The sequence below is a fragment of the Oncorhynchus nerka genome, linkage group LG16 (assembly GCF_034236695.1).
Source record: "Oncorhynchus nerka isolate Pitt River linkage group LG16, Oner_Uvic_2.0, whole genome shotgun sequence".
Taxonomy (NCBI): Eukaryota; Metazoa; Chordata; class Actinopteri; order Salmoniformes; family Salmonidae; genus Oncorhynchus; species Oncorhynchus nerka.
Genome location: NC_088411.1, coordinates 4247329 through 4272694, shown reverse-complemented (window position 1 = coordinate 4272694; position 25366 = coordinate 4247329). Strand labels below are relative to the sequence as shown.

Genomic DNA, 25366 nt, shown 5'->3' with positions numbered 1-25366 from the left:
CAATGGAACTCCCAGCCTCAGCCGGTTGTGACACAGCCTGGGATCGAACCCGGGTCTGTATTGACACCTCAAGCACTGAAATGCAGTTCCGTAGACCTCTGCGCCACTACTTATTTACAACAACAAAAAATAATCAAGTATCACTTCCTGAATTGACTGCCTTCAATTCTAAATGAGCCCAACCATGGTTCAAAATATATGATGTACATAATAAACGCCAAATTAGATATACCAGTAGTTACTGACAAACAATCATACTATTCAACATTCTGACATTTTTGTCCGCCAAGTCAACGGTGTGCATTAGGGCCATGCGGACGCCTCCGAGTGGTCAGGTAGGCTGTTTGGAGTGTTTATCCGACTGGATAAAAACAAACAAAAATAAATAAGAATTATCCCCCCCCCACTTCTAAACCCAAAGTTGCGCCCCTGCTCATAAGTCATGGTTTATTTTTTAAATGGGCCTGGTTCAAGTAATTTCTTGAATTAGTGTAACCCAGAGGCATATAGAGAGAGAGAGTTGGGCTTATGCAGTTTCTGCCTGAACGTTCCGAGAGTGCCACTTTCCCCTCCATAGTCATTGCTAAGTGACAATTGACACTTCCACGTTGTGCTGTTAATTTAGTTAGTTTTCAAAACCTAATAAGATGTTCAGTGAAAGCAGATATGGATTTTGTTGACACAACAACACAGTATAGATTTGGATACACATTATCCTAAATGCTAATCAATAAATAGTCTGTTAAATCCCCTGTTCGGTTTTGCTTGTTTAAAGCGGTTCATTTCACAGTGAATTGTTGCAGGCGCTTTCATATTGCTACATCGCCAAAACGTTGAGAATAAAGGCATTAACATGACAGCCGTTCTAAAACCTGGCCAAACATTCCATAACATACTATAGACTGACGAAGTGAATCCAAGTGAAAGCTATGATCCCTTATTGATGTAATTTGTTAAATCCACTTCAATCAGTGTAGATGAAGGGGAGGAGACAGGAAGCATTTTTAATCCTGAGATAATTAAGACATGGATTTTGTATTTGTGCCATTAAGAACATGAATGGGCAAGGCCAAAGATGTTCAAGTCAGAAGTTTACATACACCTTAGCCAAATACATTTAAACTCAGTTTTTCACAATTCCTGACATTTAATCCTAGTAAAAATTCCCTGTCTTAAGTCAGTTACGATCACCACTTTATTTTAAGAATTTGAAATGTCAGAATAATATTTGAGAGAATAATTTATTTCAGCTTTTTTTTCACTCAATTAGTATTTGGTAGCATTGCCTTTAAATTGTTTACCTTGGCTCAAATGTTTTAGGTAGCCTTCCACAAGAGCTGGTGTAACTGAGTCAGGTTTGTAGGCCACCTTGCTCGCACACGCTAATTTTCAGTTCTGCCCACAAATGTTCTATAGGATTCAGGTCAGGGCTTTGTGATGGCCACTCTAATACCTTGACTTTGTTGTCCTTAAGCCATTTTGACACAAGGGTTGGGGTCAGTATGGTTGGTGTCATTGTCCATTTGGGAGACCCATTTGCGACCAAGCTATAACTTTCTGACTGATGTCTTGAGATGTTGCTTCAATATATCCACATAATTTTACTTTCCTCATGATGACATCTATTTTGTGAAGTGCACCAGTCCCTCCTGCAGCAAAGCACCCCCACAACATGATGCTGCCACCCACGTGCTTCACGGTTGGGATGGTGTCTTCGGCTTGCAAGCCTCCCACTTTTCCTCCAAACATAACGATGGTCATTATGGCCAAAAGGTTCTATTTTTGTTTCATCAGACCAGAGGACATTTCTCCAAAAAGTATGAGCTTTGTCCCCATGTGCAGTTGCAAACCGTAGTCTGGATTTTTTATGGCAGTTTTGGAGCAGTGGCTTCTTTCTTGCTGAGCGGCCTTTCAGGTTATGTCGATATAGGACTCGTTTTACCTTGGATATAGATACTTTTGTACCTGTTTCCTCCAGCATCTTTACAAGGTCCTTTGCTGTTGTTCTGTGATTGATTGGAATTTTTCGCACCAAAGTACATTCATCTCTAGGAGACAGAACACGTCTCCTTCCGGAGCTTTATGACGGCTGCGTGGTCCCATGGTGTTTAAACTTGCGTACTATATTTTGTACAGATGAACGTGGTACCTTCAGGCATTTGGAAATTGCTCCCAAGGATGAACCAGACTTTGGGAGGTCTTGGCTGATTTCTTTTGATTTTCCCATGATGCAAAGCGGCACCTCTTTTTGAAGGTTGGCCTTGAAATACATCCACAGGTACACCTCCAATTGACTCAAATGATGTCAATTATCAGAAGCTTCTAAAGCCATGACATAATTTTCTGGAATTTTCCAAGATGTTTAAAGGTACAGTCAACTTATTGTATGTAAACTTCTAACCCTCTGGAATTGTGATACAGTGAATTATTGTCACGTTCTGACCTTTATTTCCTTTGTTTTGTATTTATTTTAGTATGGTCAGGGCGTGAGTTGGGTGGGCAGTCTATGTTTGTTTTTCTATGTTTTGGGGTATTTCTATGTTTCGGCCTAGTATGGTTCTCAATCAGAGGCAGGTGTCATTAGTTGTCTCTGATTGAGAATCATACTTAGGTAGCCTGGGTTTCACTGTGTGTTTGTGGGTGATTGTTCCTGTCTCTGTGTTTGCACCAGATAGGGCTGTTTTGGTTTTTTCACATTTCTTGTTTTGTTAGTTTATTCATGTATAGTGTCTTTATAAATTAAACATGAATAACCACCACGCTGCGTTTTGGTCCGCCTCTCCTTCACCACAAGAAAACCCTTACAATTATAAGTGAAAAAATCTGTCTGTAAACAATTGTTGGAAAAATGACTTGTGTCATGCACAAAGTAGATGTCCTAACCGACTTGCCAAAACTATAGTCTGAAGAAATGTGTGGAGTGGTTGAAAAACGTGTTTTAATGACAACTTAAGTGAATGTAAATTTCCGGATTCAACTGTATCCTGCCTAGTGGCGTGCTGTTTAGTTTTGGCCGCATAAGGGAAAACAATTGACTATTCAGCTTCAGATAAGAAATGACTGAGGATGTGTTTTGGTGTAACATACAGTATTATAGACCTACTATCAGGCAGTATACTGTATGCTGTTATCTTTGGGTTTTGTTATCTCAAATACTAATGAATCATTGTGATCTTGATTCAGCTTTGATTTAACTTTACTAAACGAGTACCATTGTGAGAAGTGCTATCTTATATTTGTGATAATAATAATAATAAGCGATGAATAGGATAGAACTTGGATTATTTTAAGCGATTTGAGCCACCTTTGAATCGTGGTCCGGAAAGGACAACACCGCAACCAAGTGGTCACATATCGTTCTCGGTTACACTGTGCAAGCGGGGGTCCGTGGAGTTTTGTCAACATCGTGGCAGACGTGGTGAATTTGGATCCTCGATCTCGTTGGTGTAATGAGAAGGTTAATGCGATGAGAAGATGTATGGTGTTGTCTGCATATGCAATACCGATGGTGCGTTTCTGTAAGCTAAGCAGTAGAGCGAGTTCAAGTGCATCGTACATGAGCCCCAAGTCCATAACAAGCTGTTTTGAGGACAGCCGTTTTAGCAACTCCTTGGTAGAGTTTTCTGTCTGTGGCTTTTCTTGTAACATCGGATTTGGGCCGCTCAAAACGGTCACGCCTCCAACCGACAGGCCTACAGTTATTCATCATTTGCACCCCGAGAGTGAGAGAGAAGACATAGAAGAAACCACAATTGACATACCTATAGGCTGCTATAGCCTACATATTTATTTAGTTTGTCATTCTATCGTTTTCATGGAATTTTAGTAGAAATTCAATTTATTTTGGATTTATCCGAATACATTTTTCAGAAATATTTTTTACAGCTCTGTGTATCCTGCACCGCTCCCCCGCACTATGGCATCACTATATCCTGGCTGAAACTACCTCACGGGATAAAGCATCTGAGTGAGCTGTCTTACTATACTGCACGTAGCACATGTATCTGATGCTGTCTGGATAAATAGAGTATGCCCTACTCTTTTTGTCCAGACAGCATCAGTTACATGTGCTACGCATCCTGAGACAAAGGGGGCAATTTCGCTCACTCGGATGCTTCATCTGAGATTGATGGATCTTTCTGTCAGCACGCACCTTGGTCTAATATATTATCAATATTTAAATATTTTATTTTGACTGGCAAGGAGGTATGGTAGGGCGGGCCAGGCCCCCTTAAGGCCGGCCATAACGTTGGCCCTGGGTGGGGCTGTGTTCAGCCCACCAATAGATCTTGGCCGTTATGATGAATACAGTCAACGAGCTACCCTCTGATTTATATAACACAGACCGACATGCTTTAACACACAGACCATCATCAGTAAAATATAGACAACCATGGAGATGGATATGGGTGTAATGAGATGCAGGCAGGTAAGGTTGTACACATGCACATACGCAACAAAGATGTATGGTGTTGTACATAATAGTTTACCATACAATGTATATGTTTTAGTTACTGAAATATAGTTATTACAGTATAATAACTGGATATCAAATCAAAGTGTATTTGTCACATGCACCAAATACAACAGGTGTAGACCTTACAGTGAAATGCTGAATAGAACAGGTGTAGTAAACCTTACAGTGAAATTCTGAATACAACAGGTGTAGTAGACCCTACAGTGAAATGCTGAATACAACAGGTGTAGTAGACCTTACAGTGAAATGCTGAATACAACAGTTGTAGTAGACCTTACAGTGAAATGCTGAATACAACAGGTGTAGTAGACCTTACAGTGAAATGCTGAATACAACAGGTGTAGTAGACCTTACAGTGAAATGCTGAATACAACAGGTGTAGTAGACCCTACAGTGAAATGCTGAATACAACAGGTGTAGTAGACCTTACAGTGAAATGCTGAATACAACAGTTGTAGTAGACCTTACAGTGAAATGCTGAATACAACAGGTGTAGTAGACCTTACAGTGAAATGCTGAATACAACAGGTGTAGTAGACCTTACAGTGAAATGCTGAATACAACAGGTGTAGTAGACCCTACAGTGAAATGCTGAATACAACAGGTGTAGTAGACCCTACAGTGAAATGCTGAATACAACATGTGTAGTAGACCTTACAGTGAAATGCTGAATACAACATGTGTAGTAGACCTTACAGTGAAATGCTGAATACAACAGGTGTAGTAGACCTTACAGTGAAATGCTGAATACAACAGGTGTAGTAGACTCTACAGTGAAATGCTGAATACAACAGTTGTAGTAGACCTTACAGTGAAATGCCGAATACACAGGTGTAGTAGACCTTACAGTGAAATGTTGAAAACAACATGTGTAGTAGACCTCACAGTGAAAGGCTGAATACAACAGGTGTAGTAGACCTCACAGTGAAATGCTGAATACAACATGTGTAGTAGACCTTACAGTGAAATGCTGAAAACAACATGTGTAGTAGACCTTACAGTGAAATGCTGAAAACAACATGTGTAGTAGACCTCACAGTGAAAGGCTGAATACAACAGGTGTAGTAGACCTCACAGTGAAATGCTTACTTACAGGCTCTAACCAATAGTGCAAAAAAGGTGTTAGTTGAACAATAGGTAAGTAAAGAAATAAAACAACAGTAAAAAGACAGGCTATATACAGTAGCGAGGCTATAAAAGTAGAGAGGCTACATACAGACACCAGTTAGTCAGGCTGATTGAGGTAGTATGTACATGTGAGGCACGTAGATAGAATATAGATATAATAACAGTCAACTGCAAGACAAGGTTAAGGTTACTGTATATCCATTTATCAGAAATGCTAGGTGCATCAGTGTAGCTCTGTCCACATATCCACTACCCTCTGAGTCTACCAGTGCATGGTCAACAAACACACACGCGCGCATACACACACAATGAGACATATGTAGATCCAAAAGTTCAAGCATGTCACCCATATGTCCCGGTTCAAGGAACACTGGACTTAGGGGTGACGGTCGGGAATCGATCCCATTCGTGTAGTCTCCGTCATCAACGAGAGCACCCAATAGAGAGGCACTTCCTGTTACACTACATTAAAGCCACAGGAAAAGATCAGGTGACCCAATCCAAACTAATGTATCTATCTAACCCTGACACGGAGCTCTTCCTGTGCAGAGACCAGATACTGGACCTGGACAGCTACAACGTTTCTACAGACAGGTTAGACTGTACTAGAGAGAGAGATGCAGTATGTGTAGGACGGGGTTCGTGTGCAGGGGTGGATGTGTGTGTGTGCGTATGTGCTACTTGGTTCTGTATGTTGGCATGTTTTGTTGAGAATGCATGTAATGATGTATATTTGTATACTTACAGTACCAGTCAAAAGTTTGGACGCACCTACTCATTCCAGGGTATTTCTTTCTTTATTTTTATTTTTTTTCTACATTGTCGAACAAAAGTGAAGACAGCAAAACTATGAAATAACATATAAGGAATCATGTAGTAACCAACACAGTTTGAAACAAATCAAAGTATATTTTATATTTGAGATTCTTCAAAATAGCCACCCTTTGACATTGATGACAGCTTTGCACATGCTTTGGCATTCTCTCAACCAGCTTCATGAGGTAATCACCTGGAATGCATTTTAATTAACAGGTGTGCCTTGTTAAAAGTTAATTTGTGGAATCTCTTTCCTTCTTAATGTGTTTGAGCTATTCAGTTGTGTTGTGACAAGTTAGAGGGTGCTATACAGAAGATAACCCTATTTGGTAAAAGACTAAGTCCAGATTATTTCAAAAACAGCTCAAATAAGCAAAGACAAATGACATTCCATCATTACTTTAAGACAAAAAGGTCAGTCAATCTGGAACATTTCAAGAACTTTCTTCAAGTGCAGTAGCATTAACCATCAAACGCTATGATGAAAATGGCTCTCATGACGACCGCCACAGGAAATGAAGACCCAGAGTTACCTCTGCTGCAGAGGATAAATTCATTACCAGCCTCAGAAATCGACAATTAACTGCAACTCAGATTGCAGCCCAAAGAAATGACACATCTCAACATCAACTGTTCAGAGGAGACTGAGTGAATCACGCCTTAATGGTCAAATTGCTGCAAAGAAACAACTACTAAAGGACACTGACAACAAGAAGAAACTTGCTTGGGCCAAGAAACACGAGCAATGGTGGAAATCTGTCCTTTGGTCTGATAAGTCCAAATGGGAGATGTTTGTTCCAACCGCCGTGTCTTTGTGAGATGCAGAGTAGGTGAACAGATGATCTCCTCGTGTGGTTTCCACCGTGAATCATGGAGGAGGAGGTGTGATGATGTGGGGGTGCTTTGCTGGTGACACTGTATGTGATTTATTTAGAATTCAAGACACACTTAACCAGCATGGCTACCACAGCATTCTGCAGCGATACGCCATCCCATCTGGTTTGCACTTAGTCCTACTATCATTTGTTTTTTAACAGGACAATGACCCAACACAGCTGTGTAGGGGCTATTTTACCAAGAAGGAGAGTGATGGAGTGCTGCATTAGATGGCCTGGCCTCCACAATCACCGAACCTCAACCTAATGTCACGCCCTGATCTGTTACACCTGTCCTTGTGCTTGTCTCCACCCCCCTCCAGGTGTCGCCCATCTTCCCCACTTATCACCATGTGTGTTTTCTGTCTGTCTGTCTGTCTGTCTGTGCCAGTTCCTCTTGTTTGTTCAAGCCCACCAGCATTTTGTGTCTCTTCTCCTGCTTTTTCAAGTCTCTCTTTTCTCACCCTCCTGGTTTTGACCCCTGCCTGTCCTGACTCCGAGCCCGCCTGCCTACTCTGCCTGCCACTGACCCTGAGCCTTTCTGCTGTCCTGCACCTTGGCCCCCAAAATAGGGCTACTTAATGTTAGATCCCTTACTTCAAAGGCAATTATAGTCAATGAACTAATCACTGATCATAATCTTGATGTGATTGGCCTGACTGAAACATGGCTTAAGCCTAATGAATTTACTTTGTTAAATGAGGCCTCACCTCCTGGCTACACTAGAGACCATATCCCCCGTGCATCCCACAAAGGCGGAGGTGTTGCTAACATTTACGATAGCAAATTTCAATTTACTACAAAAAAAATAGGTTTTCGTCTTTTGAGCTTCTAGTCATGAAATCTATGCAGCCTACTCAATCACTTTTTATAGCTACTGTTTACAGGCCTCCTGGGCCATATACAGCGTTCCTCATTGAGTTCCCTGAATTCCTATCGGACCTTGTAATCATAGCAGATAATATTCTAATCTTTGGTGACTTTAATATTCACATGGAAAAGTCCACAGACCCACTCCAAAAGGCTTTCGGAGCCATCATCGACTCAGTGGGTTTTGTCCAACATGTCTCTAGACCTACTCACTGTCACAGTCATACTCTGGACCTAGTTTTGTCCCATGGAATAAATGTTGTGGATCTTAATGTTTTTCCTCATAATCCTGGACTATCAGACCACCATTTTATTACGTTTGCAATTGCAACAAATAATCTGCTCAGACCCCAACCAAGGAACATCAAAAGTCGTGCTATAAATTCACAGACAACACAAAGATTCCTTGATGTCCTTCCAGACTCCCTCTGTCTACCCAAGGACGCCAGAGGACAAAAATCAGTTAACCTCTTCAGTCGACCCTCTACTTTTTTGAACATTTTGTTAAAAATCGCGCAACATTTCAGCGCCCTGCTACTCATGCCAGGAATATAGTAGAATGTGTGGATAGGAAACCCTCGGACGTTTTTAAAACTGGTTAAATCACGACTGTGGCTATTACATAACGTGCGTTACATCGGAAAGCGCAGGAAAACCTATTCACAGAAAATGGAAATAAATATCCTTGCGCCACTTCCAGCAATTGTTAACAGTGAGCCGAATTAGATAAGACCGAGCATTCAACTCCCACAGCATCCCCATGTTGTCGAGTATCTTGTGAATTTAATCATCTTTGATTATTGGTTGAACCGAAAGAGGGGCACCGCTTACCTCCGGTCTCCGCCCAGATCATTCCGGAAGAGCTCTCTCCTGAAATTTTTTCCAAGACGACAGCTAATGATATTTACATCGCCTACGGATGATTTTTATCGCTTATTAACGTTTACTAATACCTAAAGTAGCATTACAAACGTATTTCGAAGTGTTTTGTGAAAGTTTATCGTCTACTTTTTGAATTTAAAAAAATGACGTTACGTTGTGAAATCGCTGTTTTTTTCGTTTATCACACAGTCTACATATAACGATATCTTGGCTTTATATGGCCCGATTTAATCGAAATAAAGACCCAATAGTGTTTATGGGACATCTAGGAGTGCCAACAAAGAAGATGGTGAAAGGTAATGACTGTTTTCTATTTTATTGTGCGGTTTGTGTAACGCCGAAATGCTAATTATTTTGTTTACGTCCCCTGCTGTGCTTTTGTGTTGTAGTGTATTGGTGCATGCTATCAGATAATAGCTTCTCATGCTGTCGCCGAAAAGCATTTTAAAAATCGGACTTGTTGCCTGGATTCACAACGAGTGTAGCTTTGATTTGATACCCTGCATGTGTATTTTAATGAACTTTTGAGTTTTAACTAATACTATTAGCATTTAGCGTAGCGCATTTGCATTTCCAGAGCTCTAGTTGGGACGCAAGCGTCCCAAGTAGAGGCAACAGGTTAACCACCTAACTGAGGAACTCAATTTAACCTTGCGCAATACCCTAGATGCAGTTGCACCCCTAAAAACAAAAAACATATCTCACAAGAAACTAGCTCCCCGGTATACAGAAAATACCCAAGCTCTGAAGCAAGCTTCCAGAAAATTGGAACGGACATGGCGCCACACCGAACTGAAAGTCTTCCGACTAGCTCCGAATACCATGCAGTATCGAAGAGCCCTTACTGCTGCTTGATCATCCTATTTTTCCAACTTAATTGAGGAAAATAAGAACAATCCGAAATTCCTTTTTGATACTGTCGCAAAGCTAACTAAAAAGCAGCATTCCCCAAGAGAGGATGGCTTTCACTTCAGCAGTGATAAATTCATGAACTTCTTTGAGGAAAAGATCATGATCATTAGAAAGCAAATTACAGACTCCTCTTTAAATTTGCATATTCAAAGCTTCAAAGCTCAGTTGTCCTGAGTCTGCACAGCTCTGCCAGGACCTAGGATCAAGAGAGACACTCAAGTGTTTTAGTACTATATCTCTTGACACAATGATGAAAATAATCATGGCCTCTAAACCTTCAAGCTGCATTCTGGACCCTATTCCAACTAAACTACTGAAAGAGCTGCTTCCTGTGCTTGGCTCTCCTATGTTGAACATAATAAACGGCTCTCTATCCACCGGATGTGTACCAAACTCACTAAAAGTGGCAGTAATAAAACCTCTCTTGAAAAAGCCAAACCTTGACCCAGAAAATATAAAAAACTATCGGCCTATAACGAATCTTCCATTCGTTTCAAATTTTTTAGAAAAGGCTGTTGCGCAGCTACTCACTGTCTTCCTGAAGAGAAACAATGTATACGAAATGCTTCAGTCTGGTTTTAGACCCCATCATATCACTGAGACTGCACTTGTGAAGGTGGTAAATGACCTTTTAATGGCATCAGACCAAGGCTCTGCATCTGTCCTCGTGCTCCTAGACCTTAGTGCTGCTTTTGATACCATCGATCACCACATTCTTTTGGAGAGATTGGAAACCCAAATTGGTCTACACGGACAAGTTCTGGCCTGGTTTAGATCTTATCTGTCAGAAACTTTCTGTCCAAAAATGATGCAGAAAAATGTATCCATGCTTTTGTCACTTCTAGGTTAGACTACTGCAATGCTCTACTTTCCGGCCACCCGGATAAAGCACTAAATAAACTTCAGTTAGTGCTAAATACGACTGCTAGAATCTTGACCAGAACCAAAAAAAATATATCATATTACTCCAGTGCTAGCCTCCCTACACTGGCTTCCTGTCAAGGCAAGGGCTGATTTCAAGGTTTTACAGCTAACCTACAAAGCATTACATGGGCTTGCTCCCACCTATCTCTCTGATTTGGTCCTGCCATACATACCTACACGTACGCTACGGTCACAAGACGCAGGCCTCCTAATTGTCCCTAGAATTTCTAAGCAAACAGCTGGAGGCAGGGCTTTCTCCTATAGAGCTCAATTTTTATGGAATGGTCTGCCTACCCATGTGAGAGACGCAAACTCGGTCTCAACTTTTAAGTCTTTACTGAAGACTCATCTCTTCAGTGGGTCATATGATTGAGTGTAGTCTGGCCCAGGAGTGTGAAGGTGAACGGAAAGGCTCTGGAGCAACGAACCGCCCTTGCTGTCTCTGCCTGGCCGGTTCCCCTCTTTCCACTGGGATTCTCTGCCTCTAACCCTATTACAGGGGCTGAGTCACTGGCTTACTAGGGCTCTTTCATACCTTCCATAGGAGGGGTGCGTCACTTGAGTGGGTTGAGTCACTGATGTGATCTTCCTGTCTGGGTTGGCGCCCCCTCTTGTGTTGTGCCATGGCGGATATCTTTGTGGGCCATACCCGGCCTTGTCTCAGGATGGTAAGTCGGTGGTTGAAGCTATCCCTCTAGTGGTGTGGGGGCTGTGCTTTTGCAAAGTGGGTGGGGTTATATCCTTCCTGTTTGGCCCTGTCTGGGGGTGTCATCGGTTGGGGCCACAGTGTCTCCTGACCCCTCCTGTCTCAGTCTCCAGTATTTTTGCTGCAGTAGTTTATGTATCGGGGGGCTAGGGTCAGTTTGTTATATCTGGAGTACTTCTCCTGTCCTATCCGGTGTCCTGTGTGAATTTAAGTATGCTCTCTCTAATTCTCTCTTTCTTTCTCTCTCTCGGAGGACCTGAGCCCTAGGACCATGCCTCAGGACTACTTGTCATGATGACTCCTTGCTGTCCCCAGTCCACCTGGCCGTGCTGCTGTTCCAGTTTCAACTGTGATTATTATTATTTGACCATGCTGGTCATTTATGAACATTTGAACATCTTGGCCATGTTCTGTTATAATCTCCACCCTGCACAGCGAGAAGAGGACTGCGCCTAGGTACGACCTAACCTGGCCAGTCCTCTTCTCGCTGTGCAGGGTGGAGATTATAACAGAACATGGCCAAGATGTTCAAATGTTCATAAATGACCAGCATGGTCAAATAATAATTGGGTAGGTTAGGTCGTACCTAGGCGCATCATAAAACAGGCTAATGGAATGGAGAATGTTGGGTAGGTTAGGTCGTACCTAGGCGCATCATTAAACAGGCTAATGGAATGGAGAATGTTGGGTAGGTTAGGTAGGATACGGGAGTGAAACGGAGAAAACATTTCGCTTGGATGCAGGTATGGAACCTCTTGTAGCAGGCTAAATTATGTAGCTAATATTAATATGAAATCATAAATTTAAAAAAATGTGTGATTAATATCGATGGCAACTGTTTGATTAGGCAGCACCCTCATAGCGAAATAATATCAACACGTAGGCTAGCCGATAGTCTACAGTCTGAAATTAAAATAGCAGCCATATCATTTTTCCTTTGCTATCACAATGAATTATTCTGTATCCGTGAGTCTATATATTGATACTTAACACAAGCAAACTGTCAAGGAAGTCATAGCCTACCTGCTCGATTATGATCGCTTGAATGAAAATCTAGAATGAATTATTCATAACAACTATGCATATAGGTTGATCATGGAAAGCTAATGTTATAAACTTTTAACAACCTATTGTAACTCAGATGTTAGTTGTCACAGTTGAAATGACAAATATGACATTTAAAGCAATCAATGAAGAAAAAAAACAGTCACTCACCCGGGCATATTTTGAGGAATAGGGGTCTTCAAAAAGAGCCCACATTCTGGGCCGCCAGATTTCCCACCAAGTCTTTTCCCTTCCGTCCTCATGCAAGCACAGTCTTTTCATGTCCCATTCATGTCCTGGTAGCGCTGGGTCATCCTCTGCCAACTCCGGCTCGGGATTCTCAAAGCTGTCCAACGCCTCCTCTGCGTCCCTGTGCTGGCGGTAATTCATCCAGCAACACGCCTCCACGTCCGTCTCATCGATGCCCCAGAATGCCAGCTCCTCTTCGAACAGCGGGCCGCACACATCTTTCGGACAGTGCAACTTCCCTGTGCGGTAATAGTTGAGGATGAATGAAAAGACGGATGGGTGGCGATCGAAGAAGAACTCGTCGTTTCTGTGGTCGTAATCGAAGTTGCTAAAGGCGTCTGACTCGGTAAGCCAAGATAAGCGGGTACCGGGCAACGTTTTTAGTGTGCTTCGATAGGTTTCATGCCGCATCCCCCCGCAGTTTATCACGATTTTCTCGCTCTCCGACGGACAAGTCATGTCTGCAGTGTAACATGCTTTGTTGGACGAGTTGTTCACACTCTTGCACCCTTTGAAAGAGGAGACACAGACCGAACTGAGCGTAGATGAACGGAGTGAGTGAGAGGAGGAGAGAAAACTGGGGAGCAGGAGGGAGGAGGAGTCTGCGGGGAGATAAAGGAATGTAATTGTATCTATGGATAAAATATAAACATTCAAATTCCAATGAAGTTATAGTTAATTAATAGTCTACACTACAGTTATGCTATGATTCCTAATGTAAGGTGCATAGAGTGTAGTAAATGACATTGCAGCAGTTGCATAAACTATACGATTTCAGTAGAATAAACAGGTTGGCCGTAAAGATGGTTTAGAAAAGCAATATTCGCCAGAAGACTGTAGAGGTGTAGGCCAAGTTCATTTTAATTTACTAACATACAGTAATACATTTGTGAAATGTGGGGAATGTCACTTGATTTAACAAGGATGATGGTTTAGTTCAAAATACATGTTGTGTTATGAATGTGCTATAAGCAAAATATCTTCCATGTAATATTACAGCACCCGGGTGTCATTCTCATTTGACTAGTTACGCCTCCTACTGCTGTTACTGTAAGATGATGTGTACATGATACCAAAATGATTCAAATTTCTCCCAATTCATTGAAATAGTATCTCTAATTAGGCCACTATAAGACATCAACAGAGCCAACCCCCGCCCCCGCCCCCTTCCTCTGCTATCTGCTTGCCTCGGTACCCAATAGGAGAGAGAGCGAGAAAAGAGAGAGAGAGAGCGGGGAGTGTGTGTGTCACTGGGGAGAGGGACAGCATCTGAGGAATGAGAATGAGAGAGAGTGAAAGCGAGAGAGAAAGAGAAAGAGGTATAGCATAACAAATTGGGGATACAACTCGCTCCTTCACATCTCCTTTCGCTCGTCCCTAATGCTTTTCTGATGTAAGGTGGCGGAGCATTCGATGTGTGTGTATTTGTGTGTCTGCATGTGTGTGTGTGTGTGTGTTTATTGCTTCCCAGGAGGTGTTACATCACCTCAATCAGTCTGCTACAGGCACCATGCTTCCCTCTATCCCTGTATCCCTCTACTCCAGTTACATTCAACTAAAGCACGGTTATGTCATGATGTTCCATAGCTTCTTCTGTATTGTATGTGTGCGTGTGTGTGTGTGTGTGTGGGGGTGTAAGAGAGAGAATGAGAGGCATTCAGAGAGATTGAGATGTAGGGAGAGACAGAGAGAGGATGAGAGGAGAGAGAATGAGAGGCAGGGAGAGAGGGAGAGAGAGGATGAAAGCCAGGCAGAGGGAGAGAGAGTGTGCTATAAAAGTTAATGAATTCCACTGCAGTAAAAAGCTAGAGTTATGTGCTTTCTTTCCTTCTCCTCGCTAGATCATTGCTTCCAAAAAGGAGGCGATCTTCATTGCAAAGCCTCTACATGCTGTATACTAATCTCCTTTTCTTGCTCTCTCTCTCTCCCCACCTCTCTCACTCAATCTCATATCCCGCATAAGGGATTCACATTCCATTCAAGGGGAATCTGGACTTCAGTTTCCTCCTCCTCTCACACTCTTTCTTTTCTCAGTCCCTCTCTCATCCCATCTCTGCACTCCTCTTATCTTTTCCTCCTTTTTACTGCATTTTACTTGTGTGTTCTCTTTTTTCCCTCACTCTTATTTTCATATCCTTTTTCCCATTTTTAATAATTTCCCCTAATTTTGTATTTATTTCACAAAGTAAGCTTCTCTCACTTTGCTCTTTACTTTTTTGTCCCCTGTTCATTTTTGGGACTTTTTCTTACCCATTCACATTTAGCTTAATGCATTTTTTTTATCTTCAACAACATTGTCAATTTTTTAAACTTTTGTCTCATTGTTCTATCTGGGCTTGTACTGTTGAGATATCAGATTTCAGCACCATGGACTGCAGCATTGCTTATGCATGGGATGGGATAGTGTCTCTACTGCACCCAAACTCCTAGGGAGCAAAATAGAGAATCTTAAACTATCCGCATGGAATAGATAGATCAATTAATGTATTGTTGAGGGATCACATTTCAGAACCATTGACAGCAGATACTGCTGCTTTTTTGCAATACATGGGAAGGATAAAGGTTTTTGTTGAGTCGAGTGCACCCAAACTTCAAAATGGGAAACAAAGAATCTTGAACTACAGTGTATGTGAGTAGCCCAATGTATTGTTAAGGGATCACATTTCAGCATCATGGAAAGCAGACACTGCTGTTTACCTATGCATGGGACGGGACAGGGGCTCCAGTAAACTCTAGTGCACTCAAAGTCAAAGGGGGAAACAAACATTTTTTCTGCATAGATGGAACAATGATTTGTTGAGGGATAGGATTTCAGTACCATGGACAGTAGCGCTGCTGACATTTGCATGGGATGGGATAGAGACTCTACTGCACCCAAACCCCAAGGGGGAGTATGAATCTTGAACTATATGCGTAGATCAATGTACAGTATTGTTGAGGGATCATATTTCAGCACCATGGACAGCGGCACTGTTTATGCATAGGATGAGATAATGGTTCTAGTTCTGGCACCCAATGAATCTTGAACTATCTTCATAGACCAATGTTTTTCTTTCAAACCCTATTTCTCAAAATGAGGAACTTTTAGTTAGCTTACTTTATTGGGCCCACTTTGTTATTTAACGTCCCAGTACTCGACTACGTTATGTAGAGTTTTGGTTTATCTGATCACTATTTGGTCATAATTAATAGCCTACATGAACAGTAACAAATCTTCAACATTAAGACTGCAGATAAATCCTAAACACTATCTAGCCAAGATGGTTCTCTGCAATACAACCATATGGTGAGAACATTTTGATTTCATCATTGTAATTAAAGACATCTAATCATTATAGATACTTAATGACAGAATAGAAAGCAGAGAAGACCTATAGACTTTTACTATTGAATCCATAAACCTTTCCTATGGAAGTGATGAACTATTTTTAACATTATAAGTTAATTGCTACTTGATATAGCTTAAAGCTCATTTTCAAAGGGAAATGTACAGTGCCTTCAGAAAGTATTCACTTAGTCACGACTTGCTCCACATTTTGTTGTGTTACAGCATGAACTTAACACTGATTCAATTGATTACCCATCTACACACAATACCCGTATCTACCCACAGTACCCCATAATGACAAAGTGAAAACGTTTTGAGCAAATGTATTGAAAATGAAATACAGAAATAGTTTCCATAAGTATTCACACCCATGAGTCATGTTAGAATCCCTTTGGCAGTGATTACAGCTGTGAGTCTTTCTGGATCTCTGAGAGTTTTGCACACTGGGATTGTACAATAATTGCAAAAAATATTCAATGGTTGTTGATCATTGCTAGACAGACATTTTCAAGTCTTGCCATATATTTTCAAGCAGATTTAAGTCAAAACTGTTACTCGGCCACTCAGAACATTCACTTTCTTCTTGGTAAGCAACTCCAGTATAGATTTGGCTTTGTGTTTTAGGTCATTGTCCTGCTGAAAGGTGAATTCATCTCCCAGTGTCTTTTGGAAAGCAGACTGAACCAGGTTTTCCTCTAGGATTTTGGCTATGCTTAGCTCTGTTCTGTTTCTTTTTATCCTGAAAACATCCCAATTCCTTAAATATTAATAGCATACCCATAACATGATGCAAACACCCCTTTGTTTGAAAGTATGGAGAGTTGTACTCTGTAATGAGTTGTATTGGATTTGCCCAAAACATAACTTTGTATTCAGTTTATTTTCAGTATTACTTTAGTGACTTGTTGCATACAGGATGCATGTTTTGGAATATTTTTATTCTGTACAGGCTTTTCTGTCAATTAAGTTATTGTTGTGGAGTAACTACAATGTTGTTAATCCATCCTCAGTTTTCTCGTATCACAGCATTAAACTCTGTAACTGTTTTAAAGTCACCATTGGCAACATGGTGAAATCCCTGAGTGGTTTCCTTCCTCTCCGGCAACTGTGTTAGGAAGGATGCCTGTATCTTTGTATTGACTGGGTTTATTTATACACCATCCAAAGTGTAATTAATAACTTCACCATGCTCAAAGGGATCTTGAATAGCTGCTTTTGTTATTTATTACCCATCTACCAATAGGTGCCCTTCTTTGCAAGGTATTGGAAAAGTCTTTGTGGTTGAGTTTGAAATTCACTGCTCGACTGAGGGACCTTGCAGTTAATTGCATGTGTGTGATACAGAGATGAGGTAGTCATTCAAAAATCATGTGAAACACTATTATTGCACACAGAATGAGTCCATGCATCTTATTATGTGACTTGTTAAGTAAGTTGTTACACCTGAACTTATTTAGCATTGCCATAACAAAGGGGTTGAATACTTATTGACTCACGACATTTCAGATAATAATTTTTATGAATTTGTAAACAATTCTAAAAACATAATTCCACTTAGACATGACAGGGTATTGTGTGTAGGCCAGTGACAATACATCTCAATTTAATCCATTTTAAATTCAGGCTGGAACACAACAAAATGTGTAAAAAGTCAAAGGGATTGAATACTTCTGAGTCTTGAAAATGGTTGTGTAGCAATGATCAACAACCAATCTGACAGACCTTGAAGAATTTTGAAAAGAATAACGGGCAAATGTTGCACAATCCAGGTGTGGAAAGCTATTAGAGGGTTACCCGGAAATACTCACAGCTGTAATCGCTTCCAAAGGTGCTCCTACAAGTATTGACTCAGGTGTGTGAATACTGATGTAAATGAGATACTTCTGTATTTCATTTTCAATACATTTTCAAAACATTGTGTGAGTGTGTTCAGCCATTTTTTCTGCTACCCGTCTCCTCATCACAAGGTTTCTCGCTGTTCTCTCTACATTTTTACCCTCCCTCATTATTTATCTGCCTCTCTCCACCCTCTCTCTCTCTCTCCCTCCCTCACAATCCCCAGTACTGGTGAGACACCATCAGGAGAAATGGAGGCACTGCAGAAAGAGGAAAGTGCTGCAGTCACCTCCCCTTTTAGTGTAGTGTCACAGTTCAGTGTCCACTCTGCCTCCAACTGTCATTGTGTTTAATGGTCTACATTCTGTATTTCCCTATCAGAGAAGTAAGAGAGAGGTGTGTGGGTAGTGTTTGGGGGAAACAAGAGATCAGGAGATAGTATGAATGGATGAGGACGGACAAGAAAGCATTGGGGGAGAAAGAGGGAGGTGGGTAGAAAGATAGAGAGAGGAGAGAGAATAATATACACTGTCAGAAAAAAGCATCTAAAAGGAGTGTTCGACAGGGACAAGGGCTATGGGTGAAAGAAAGTGTTAGAAACATATTATTTGTTGTGTAAAAAGATAAGCCGAAGAACCCTTTATCGTTTTACATAGAACCTTTTTGAAAGAGTGGGCCACTGGGTCAGCATAGAAACACAAAGTCAAGCTACACAAAGACAAGAGGTGTTGTAAGGAATAATACTGTGCATAAAATAAAAATATACAAATAATGGTGCATGAGGGAAATTAATTTTGGGAAATCTCCCAGAGGCCCCAGCTTATCTACAACGTGACACCAGTGCATCCACCTCCGGGGTGTGCCTCTCATGGCCAATCCCCATGGAGAACCACAGCATCAGAGGCCCCCGAGCACCGGGGGCTGTGGTTCTACTTTATATTGGTAAACTAAAACCCCCTCCAAAAGATAACTGCTCTATAACCCTTCAGGTTTGTTTTAGTATGAAAGACACCCTGAACAGTGGTGGTTTCGGGTTCTCTCCTTTTTAGCAGGCTGGAAATGAATGATTAATAATAATAATAATGATTCATATATTCAGGAATAGACGCGGGGATGAAGGACTGAGAAGCTGAAGTAGAGGGTTGGTCTTTTAGATAGGGAGCTGAGCAAAGCCTTTGGGTGCTGAGCCAAATGTCATTCAGAAAGGGTGTGATGACTTAATCAAACAGACAGCGACGGAATTCAAATTCAGAAGACCGAAGTCGCATCTACATGTCTAGCCCATAGAAATATAATCAAAACAAAGTGTTCACTAGTTCTTCATTGTGTAGTTTGTGTTGTTGACTGCTCTTTGTGAAGCAGAGCTTACTTTCAAAAGGGACATTGGTCTCAATGCATAAACAAAGGTTTAAGTAGATAAATAACGGCAAAGCCTTGTGGGTGGCATTGAGATCCCTTTAGCATTCCATAGGACGTGTGTAGACTACGGAGTAAAAATAATGTAGCGTTCTATGAGAGAGGATGTTTTAGCACCCCTTGGTGGGTAAGAAGAAAAGACACCAGTAACAGTCCAAAGGACATTAACGGGTACATTACACTCGTACCCGTAAACGGGTTGAAAATGGCAGATTTGATAAACGCCTAAATTGGAATGCAGTTATGGAACGCCGATTGGGTCTTAAAGCACGTGGTCAAAACGCGATCTTTCATAATGCTAGGCGTGTAAAGTAAGCATGTGCAGGCGCCAAATTAACCCATTCACGCGTTAACGTCTTCACGCGCTAAGTTAACGCCTATATGCAAAAAAGCTTGTGCAAAAAATGCTTGCAGGTGCTGAATAAACGGCTGCAGGCAGTCCTGCACACTCAAATTAACGTCTACAGTTGCTAAATATACACCTACACACACTAACTTAAAGCATTCTTTAATATGCTAATTTTACTAGACAATTCCCCTTCTACTCCTTTCAACCAGATTTCAGAGTCTGAAGGAACGTCCTTTTCCACCGCAAGCAGAGTATGAACCTTTACAAGGTAACGGTTTTGTCTTTGAAAATTGTTGTTCAGCTCAAATCAAATCAAATTTTATTTGTCACATACACATGGTTAGCAGATGTTAATGCGAGTGTAGTGAAATGCTTGTGCTTCTAGTTCCGACAATGCAGTAATAACCAACAAGTAATCTAACCTAACAATTTCACAACAACTACCTAACTAGCTACACAAGTGTAAAGGGTGGCATTGTTTAAAGTGGCTAGTGATACATGTATTACATAAAGATGGCAAGATGCAGTAGATGGTATCGAGTACAGTATATACATACGAGATGAGTAATGTAAGATATGTAGACATTATATTAAGTGGCATTGTTTAAAGTGGCTAGTGATACATTTTTTTACATCAATTTTCCAATATTAAAGTGGCTGGAGTTTAGTCAGTATGTTGGCAGCAGCCACTCAATGTTAGTGGTGGCTGTTTAGCAGTCTGTTGGCCTTGAGATAGAAACTGTTTTTCAGTCTCTCGGTCCCTGCTTTGATGCACCTGTACTGACATCGCCTTCTGGATGATAGCGGGGTGAACAGACAGTGGCTCGGGTGGTTGTTGTCCTTGATGATCTTTATGGCCTTTCTGTGACATCGGGTGGTGTAGGTGTCCTGGAGGGCAGGTAGTTTGCCCCCGGGATGCGTTGTGCAGACCTCACTACCCTCTGGAGAGCCTTACGGTTGTGGGCGGAGCAGTTGCCGTACCAGGCGGTGATACAGCTCGGCAGGATGCTCTCGATTGTGCATCTGTAAAAGTGTGAGTGCTTCTGGTGACAAGCCGAATTTCTTCAGCCTCCTGAGGTTGAAGAGGCGCTGCTGCGCCTTCTTCACCATGCTGTCTGTGTGGGTGAACCAATTCAGTTTGTCCGTGATGTGTACGCCGAGGAACATAAAACTTACTACCCTCTCTACTATTGTCCCGGCGATGTGGATAGGGGGTGCTCCCTCTGCTGTTTCCTGAAGTCCACGATCATCTCCTTTGTTTTGTTGACGTTGAGTGTGAGGTTATTTTCCTGACACCACACTCCGAGGGCCCTCACCTCCTCCCTGTAGGCCGTCTCGTCATTGTTGGTATTCAAGCCTACCACTGTAGTGTTGTCTGCAAACTTGATGATTGAGTTGGAGGCGTGCATGGCCACACAGTCGTGGGTGAACAGGGAGTACAGGAGAGGGCTGAGAACGCACCCTTGTGGGGCCCCAGTGTTGAGGATCAGCGGGGTGATGTTGTTACCTACCCTCACCACCTGGGGGGCGGCCCGTCAGGATGTCCAGTACCCAGTTGCAATTGCGACTCTACTTTGTCTCTATACTGACGCTTAGCTTGTTTGATTGCCTTGTGGAGGGAATAGCTACACTGTTTTTATTCGTTCATGTTTCCGGTCTCCTTGCCCTGGTTAAAAGCAGTGGTTCGCGCTTTCAGTTTCGCGCGAATGCTGCCATCAATCCACGGTTTCTGGTTTGGTAATGTTTTAATAGTTTCTGTGGGAACGACATCGCAGATGCACTTGCTAATAAACTCGCTCACCGAATCAGCGTATTCATCAATTTTGTTGTTTGACGCAATGCGGAACATATCCCAGTCCATGTGATCGAAGCAATCTTGAAGCGTGGAATCAGATTGGTCGGACCAGTGTTGAACAGACCTTAGCGCGGGAGCTTCCTGTTTTTGTCTCTGTCTATAGGCAGGGAGCAACAAAATGGAGTCGTGGTCGGCTCTTCCGAAAGGAGGGCGGGGGAGGGCCTTATATGCGTCGCGGAAGTTAGAATAACAATGATCCAGGGTTTTACCAGCCCTGGTAGCACAATCGATATGCTCGTAGAATTTAGGGAGTCTTGTTTTCAGAATAGCCTTGTTAAAATCCCCAGCTACAATGAATGCAGCCTCAGGATATGTGGTTTCCAGTTTACATAGAGTCAAATAAAGTTTGTTCAGGGCCATCGATGTGTCTGCTTGGGGGGGAATATATGTGGCTGTGATTATAATCGAAGAGAATTCCCTTGGTCGATAACGCGATCAACATTTGATTGTGAGAAATTCTAAGTCAGGTGAACAGAAGGACTTGAGTTCCTGTATGTTGTTATGATCACACCACGTCTCGTTAATCATAAGGCATACCCCCCCCCCCCCCTCTTCTTACCAGAAAGATGGTTGTTTCTGTCGGTGCGATGCTTGAAGAAACCAGCTGGCTCTACCGACTCCGATAGCATGTCTCGAGTGAGCCATGTTTCCGTGAAGCAAAGAACGTTACAGTGTCTTATGTCTCTCTGGAAGGCTATTTTACAGCGTCGTTGTTTTGGTTTGCCGGCTGGGATCCGAGCCATTGTCCTGGGTGGTGGGCAAAACACAGGATACGCTTCGGGAAAGTCGTATTCCTGGTCGTAATGATGGTGAGTTGACGTTGCTCTTATATCCAGTAGTTCCTCCCGACTGTATGTAATAAAACCTAATGTAGTGTCTTAACACTTAGTACTTATTATGTAATAAGAAAGACTCTGAATACAAGCAATTGAACTGGAGCTTCACATTTACTCAAAACTAGTTAGGGCCAGAATAACATAGAACAACACTGCGCATGACCAAGGGTGCTCCATCCTTAAAGGGGACATCAGTAATTAACAGAACATAACACCTAAGATTACCTGGGGTACCAATGTAAGAAATAACACGTAAAAAAAACTAAATACTGCATAGTTTCCTAGGAACGTGAATCTCTGTCGGCACTGGAAGTAAGCTAACATTAATCTAGCACCAGGATCAGCAGTGCTTAAGCTAAGTCAGATACTTGCTAGCTAATTTAGCTAACGTCGGTAGTCTCGATCCTCGGCCATATTATATCAAATAGTTAGCCTCAAACTTTGCCCAGTCATACTGCTAGCAGTCTTGTGTTTTATTAAAAGAACATGTCAACTATAACAGCCACGGAAACACATTGGACTGTGTTAATACTATCAAGGTAAATGACATACTAGCAAGAATGCAGGGCCAGGCATACATAGATTAGACAACTCCTAGCCCAAAGCCTTGTTTTTAAGCAAAACAACAGCTGAAGGTAATGAACTTCTTCAGGCTGACTGGCTGTCATTTCAATGCTAGCATTAGCCACGCTAGCTCGCGATTAGCATGAAGACATTGAAAAGCTCACAAAGCAAATTTGGCTAGTGACAACCTTGTAAAACCTTTGCTAACATCTACAACATGTCAACACAGTAGACTTTAATGTGCATGTTCACTTTGTTTTGTAAAATATTTATATTCTAATGAAGCTTATTAAGGTAAAATAACTTCAGGCATATACAAAGTACTATATATTACTGCTTCAAAGGAATAGGGTTCCCATTCCTTCCGCTTTATTTTGACATTGTCTTGCAGAAGGGAACCATGAAGAGGAGCTTGGAGTGGGCAAGGGGGAGGCTGATAAAGCAGTAGAGAAGACCTGATTCATCAAGTATCAGTTAATTCTGGTGATTCTCATATGGTTGGCATGCACAACACCGCATGGTACGCAACATTAAGCCCAATCAAATATCCAATGTTATTAAAACATGTTTCCCAATCTACAGTCAAGCAACGTTTAATGTCAGTTGTGTGTTAATGTTATGATCTACAAACAATCTATGGTTCTTGGAAAGAAAACACGTTGAAGTTTGTAGAAATGTAAATAATGTAGGACAGAATAACACAATAGATATGGTAGGAAAAAATCCAAAGAAAACCAAACCAGATTTTTTTTTACTCAGGCTGTCACACCCTGACCTTAGTTATCTTTGTTTTCTTTATTATTTGGTTAGGTCAGGGTGTGACAAGGGTGGTTTGTTTAGTTTTTGTATTGTCTAGGGGTTTTTGTATGTCTAGTGGTTTTTCTAGTCTTGGTGTTTATATGTCTATGGTTGCCTAGATTGGTTCTCAATCAGAGGCAGCTGTTTATCGTTGTCTCTGATTGGGAACCATATTTAGGTAGCCATATTCCTTGGTTATTTTGTGGGTTGTTATTCTATGTTTAATTGCCTGTTCTGCACTAGCCATATTGCTTCACAGTTCGTTTTGTTGTTTTGTGAGTTTTGTTCAGTGTTTGTTCTTCTATTAAATAAGTATGTTCGACCACGATGCGCCTTGGTCTCCTCTTTATGACTACCGGGATCCCACCTCAGCCGACACACGCCGGCCCTCACTTTCAGTGCGCCACGGGGTGTGTTCGGAGAAAACCCTCTGACTTGCGCATGCGTTAGACTCCTTGGTCCGTGTTTCAAGACGGGTCGGGTGGGTTGCCGACATCGCCGCTGACCCCTGGCGCCAGGTGGACTGGGGACAGCAAGGAGTCATCATGTCAGGTAGTCCTGGGGCATGGTCCTAGGGCTCAGGTCCTCCGAGAGAGAGAAAGAAAGAGAGAATTAGAGAGAGCATATGTGGGGTGGCCAGTCCTCTTCTGGCTGTGCCGGGTGGAGATTATAACAGAACATGGCCAAGATGTTCAAATGTTCATAAATGACCAGCATGGTCGAATAATAATAAGGCAAAACAGTTGAAACTGGAGCAGCAGCACGGCCAGGTGGACTGGGGACAGCAAGGAGCCATCACGTCAGGCAGTCCCGGGGCATGGTCCTAGGGCCCAGGTCCTCCGAGAGAGAGAAAGAAAGAGAGAAGGAGAGAATTCGAGAACGCACACTTAGATTCACACAGGACACCGAATAGGACAGGAGAAGTACTCCAGATATAACAAACTGACTGCATCATCTCAACGGTGGGACCGAAAAGGCTTTTAGGGTCTACTGGAGCATCCAGGATCTTCAGCTTCTCACTATCAGACACCGTGGATAAGTTGAGCCATCGAGCCCTCTCCTGAGATATCATGAGCCCCATCGCTCTTCCTGAGACCTGGACAGCTGCTTTAAGCAGATGTAGGTTGAGGTCTGTGGCAATACAGATCTCATCCCACAGACCTGGCTTCGGTGTGACCAATAGCTCCTCCTGTAGCTCAGCTTGGTATGCCAAGAGCATGGAGGTGGAGATGAGAGCCCTCACTGCTGTGGCAACCAACTTTTATACCTTCTCTGTCACAAAGGACTGGAAGCGCTCGTACTTGGTTGGTAAGGTGGGGCCAGTCAAGGTCATGGAGGACTTCTGGCTGGAGTGTAGATGAGAAGCCACCAAGGTTTCGATGGGGGGCATGTGGGCAAGCCCCGCCATGCCAACACAGTCCAACACCGACCCACCTTGGACAGGGTTCTTGGTAACGGTAACCTTCTCTATGCATTCTGGGAAGACTGTTAGTAATTGCCT

At 42.2% G+C, this 25366-nt stretch overlaps 1 protein-coding gene across 1 annotated transcript in view; it reads right to left on the bottom strand.

The window, feature by feature from the left end:
• LOC115143930 (potassium voltage-gated channel subfamily C member 1-like) overlaps window positions 1–13342 on the bottom strand; it is a 28426-nt gene extending 15084 nt beyond the window's left edge. The window contains exon 1 of the mRNA XM_065002297.1: window positions 12806–13342. Coding sequence (XP_064858369.1) covers window positions 12806–13342 — 537 coding nt within the window. The remainder of the gene's footprint in view (window positions 1–12805) is intronic.
• Window positions 13343–25366: the final 12024 nt, after the last annotated feature.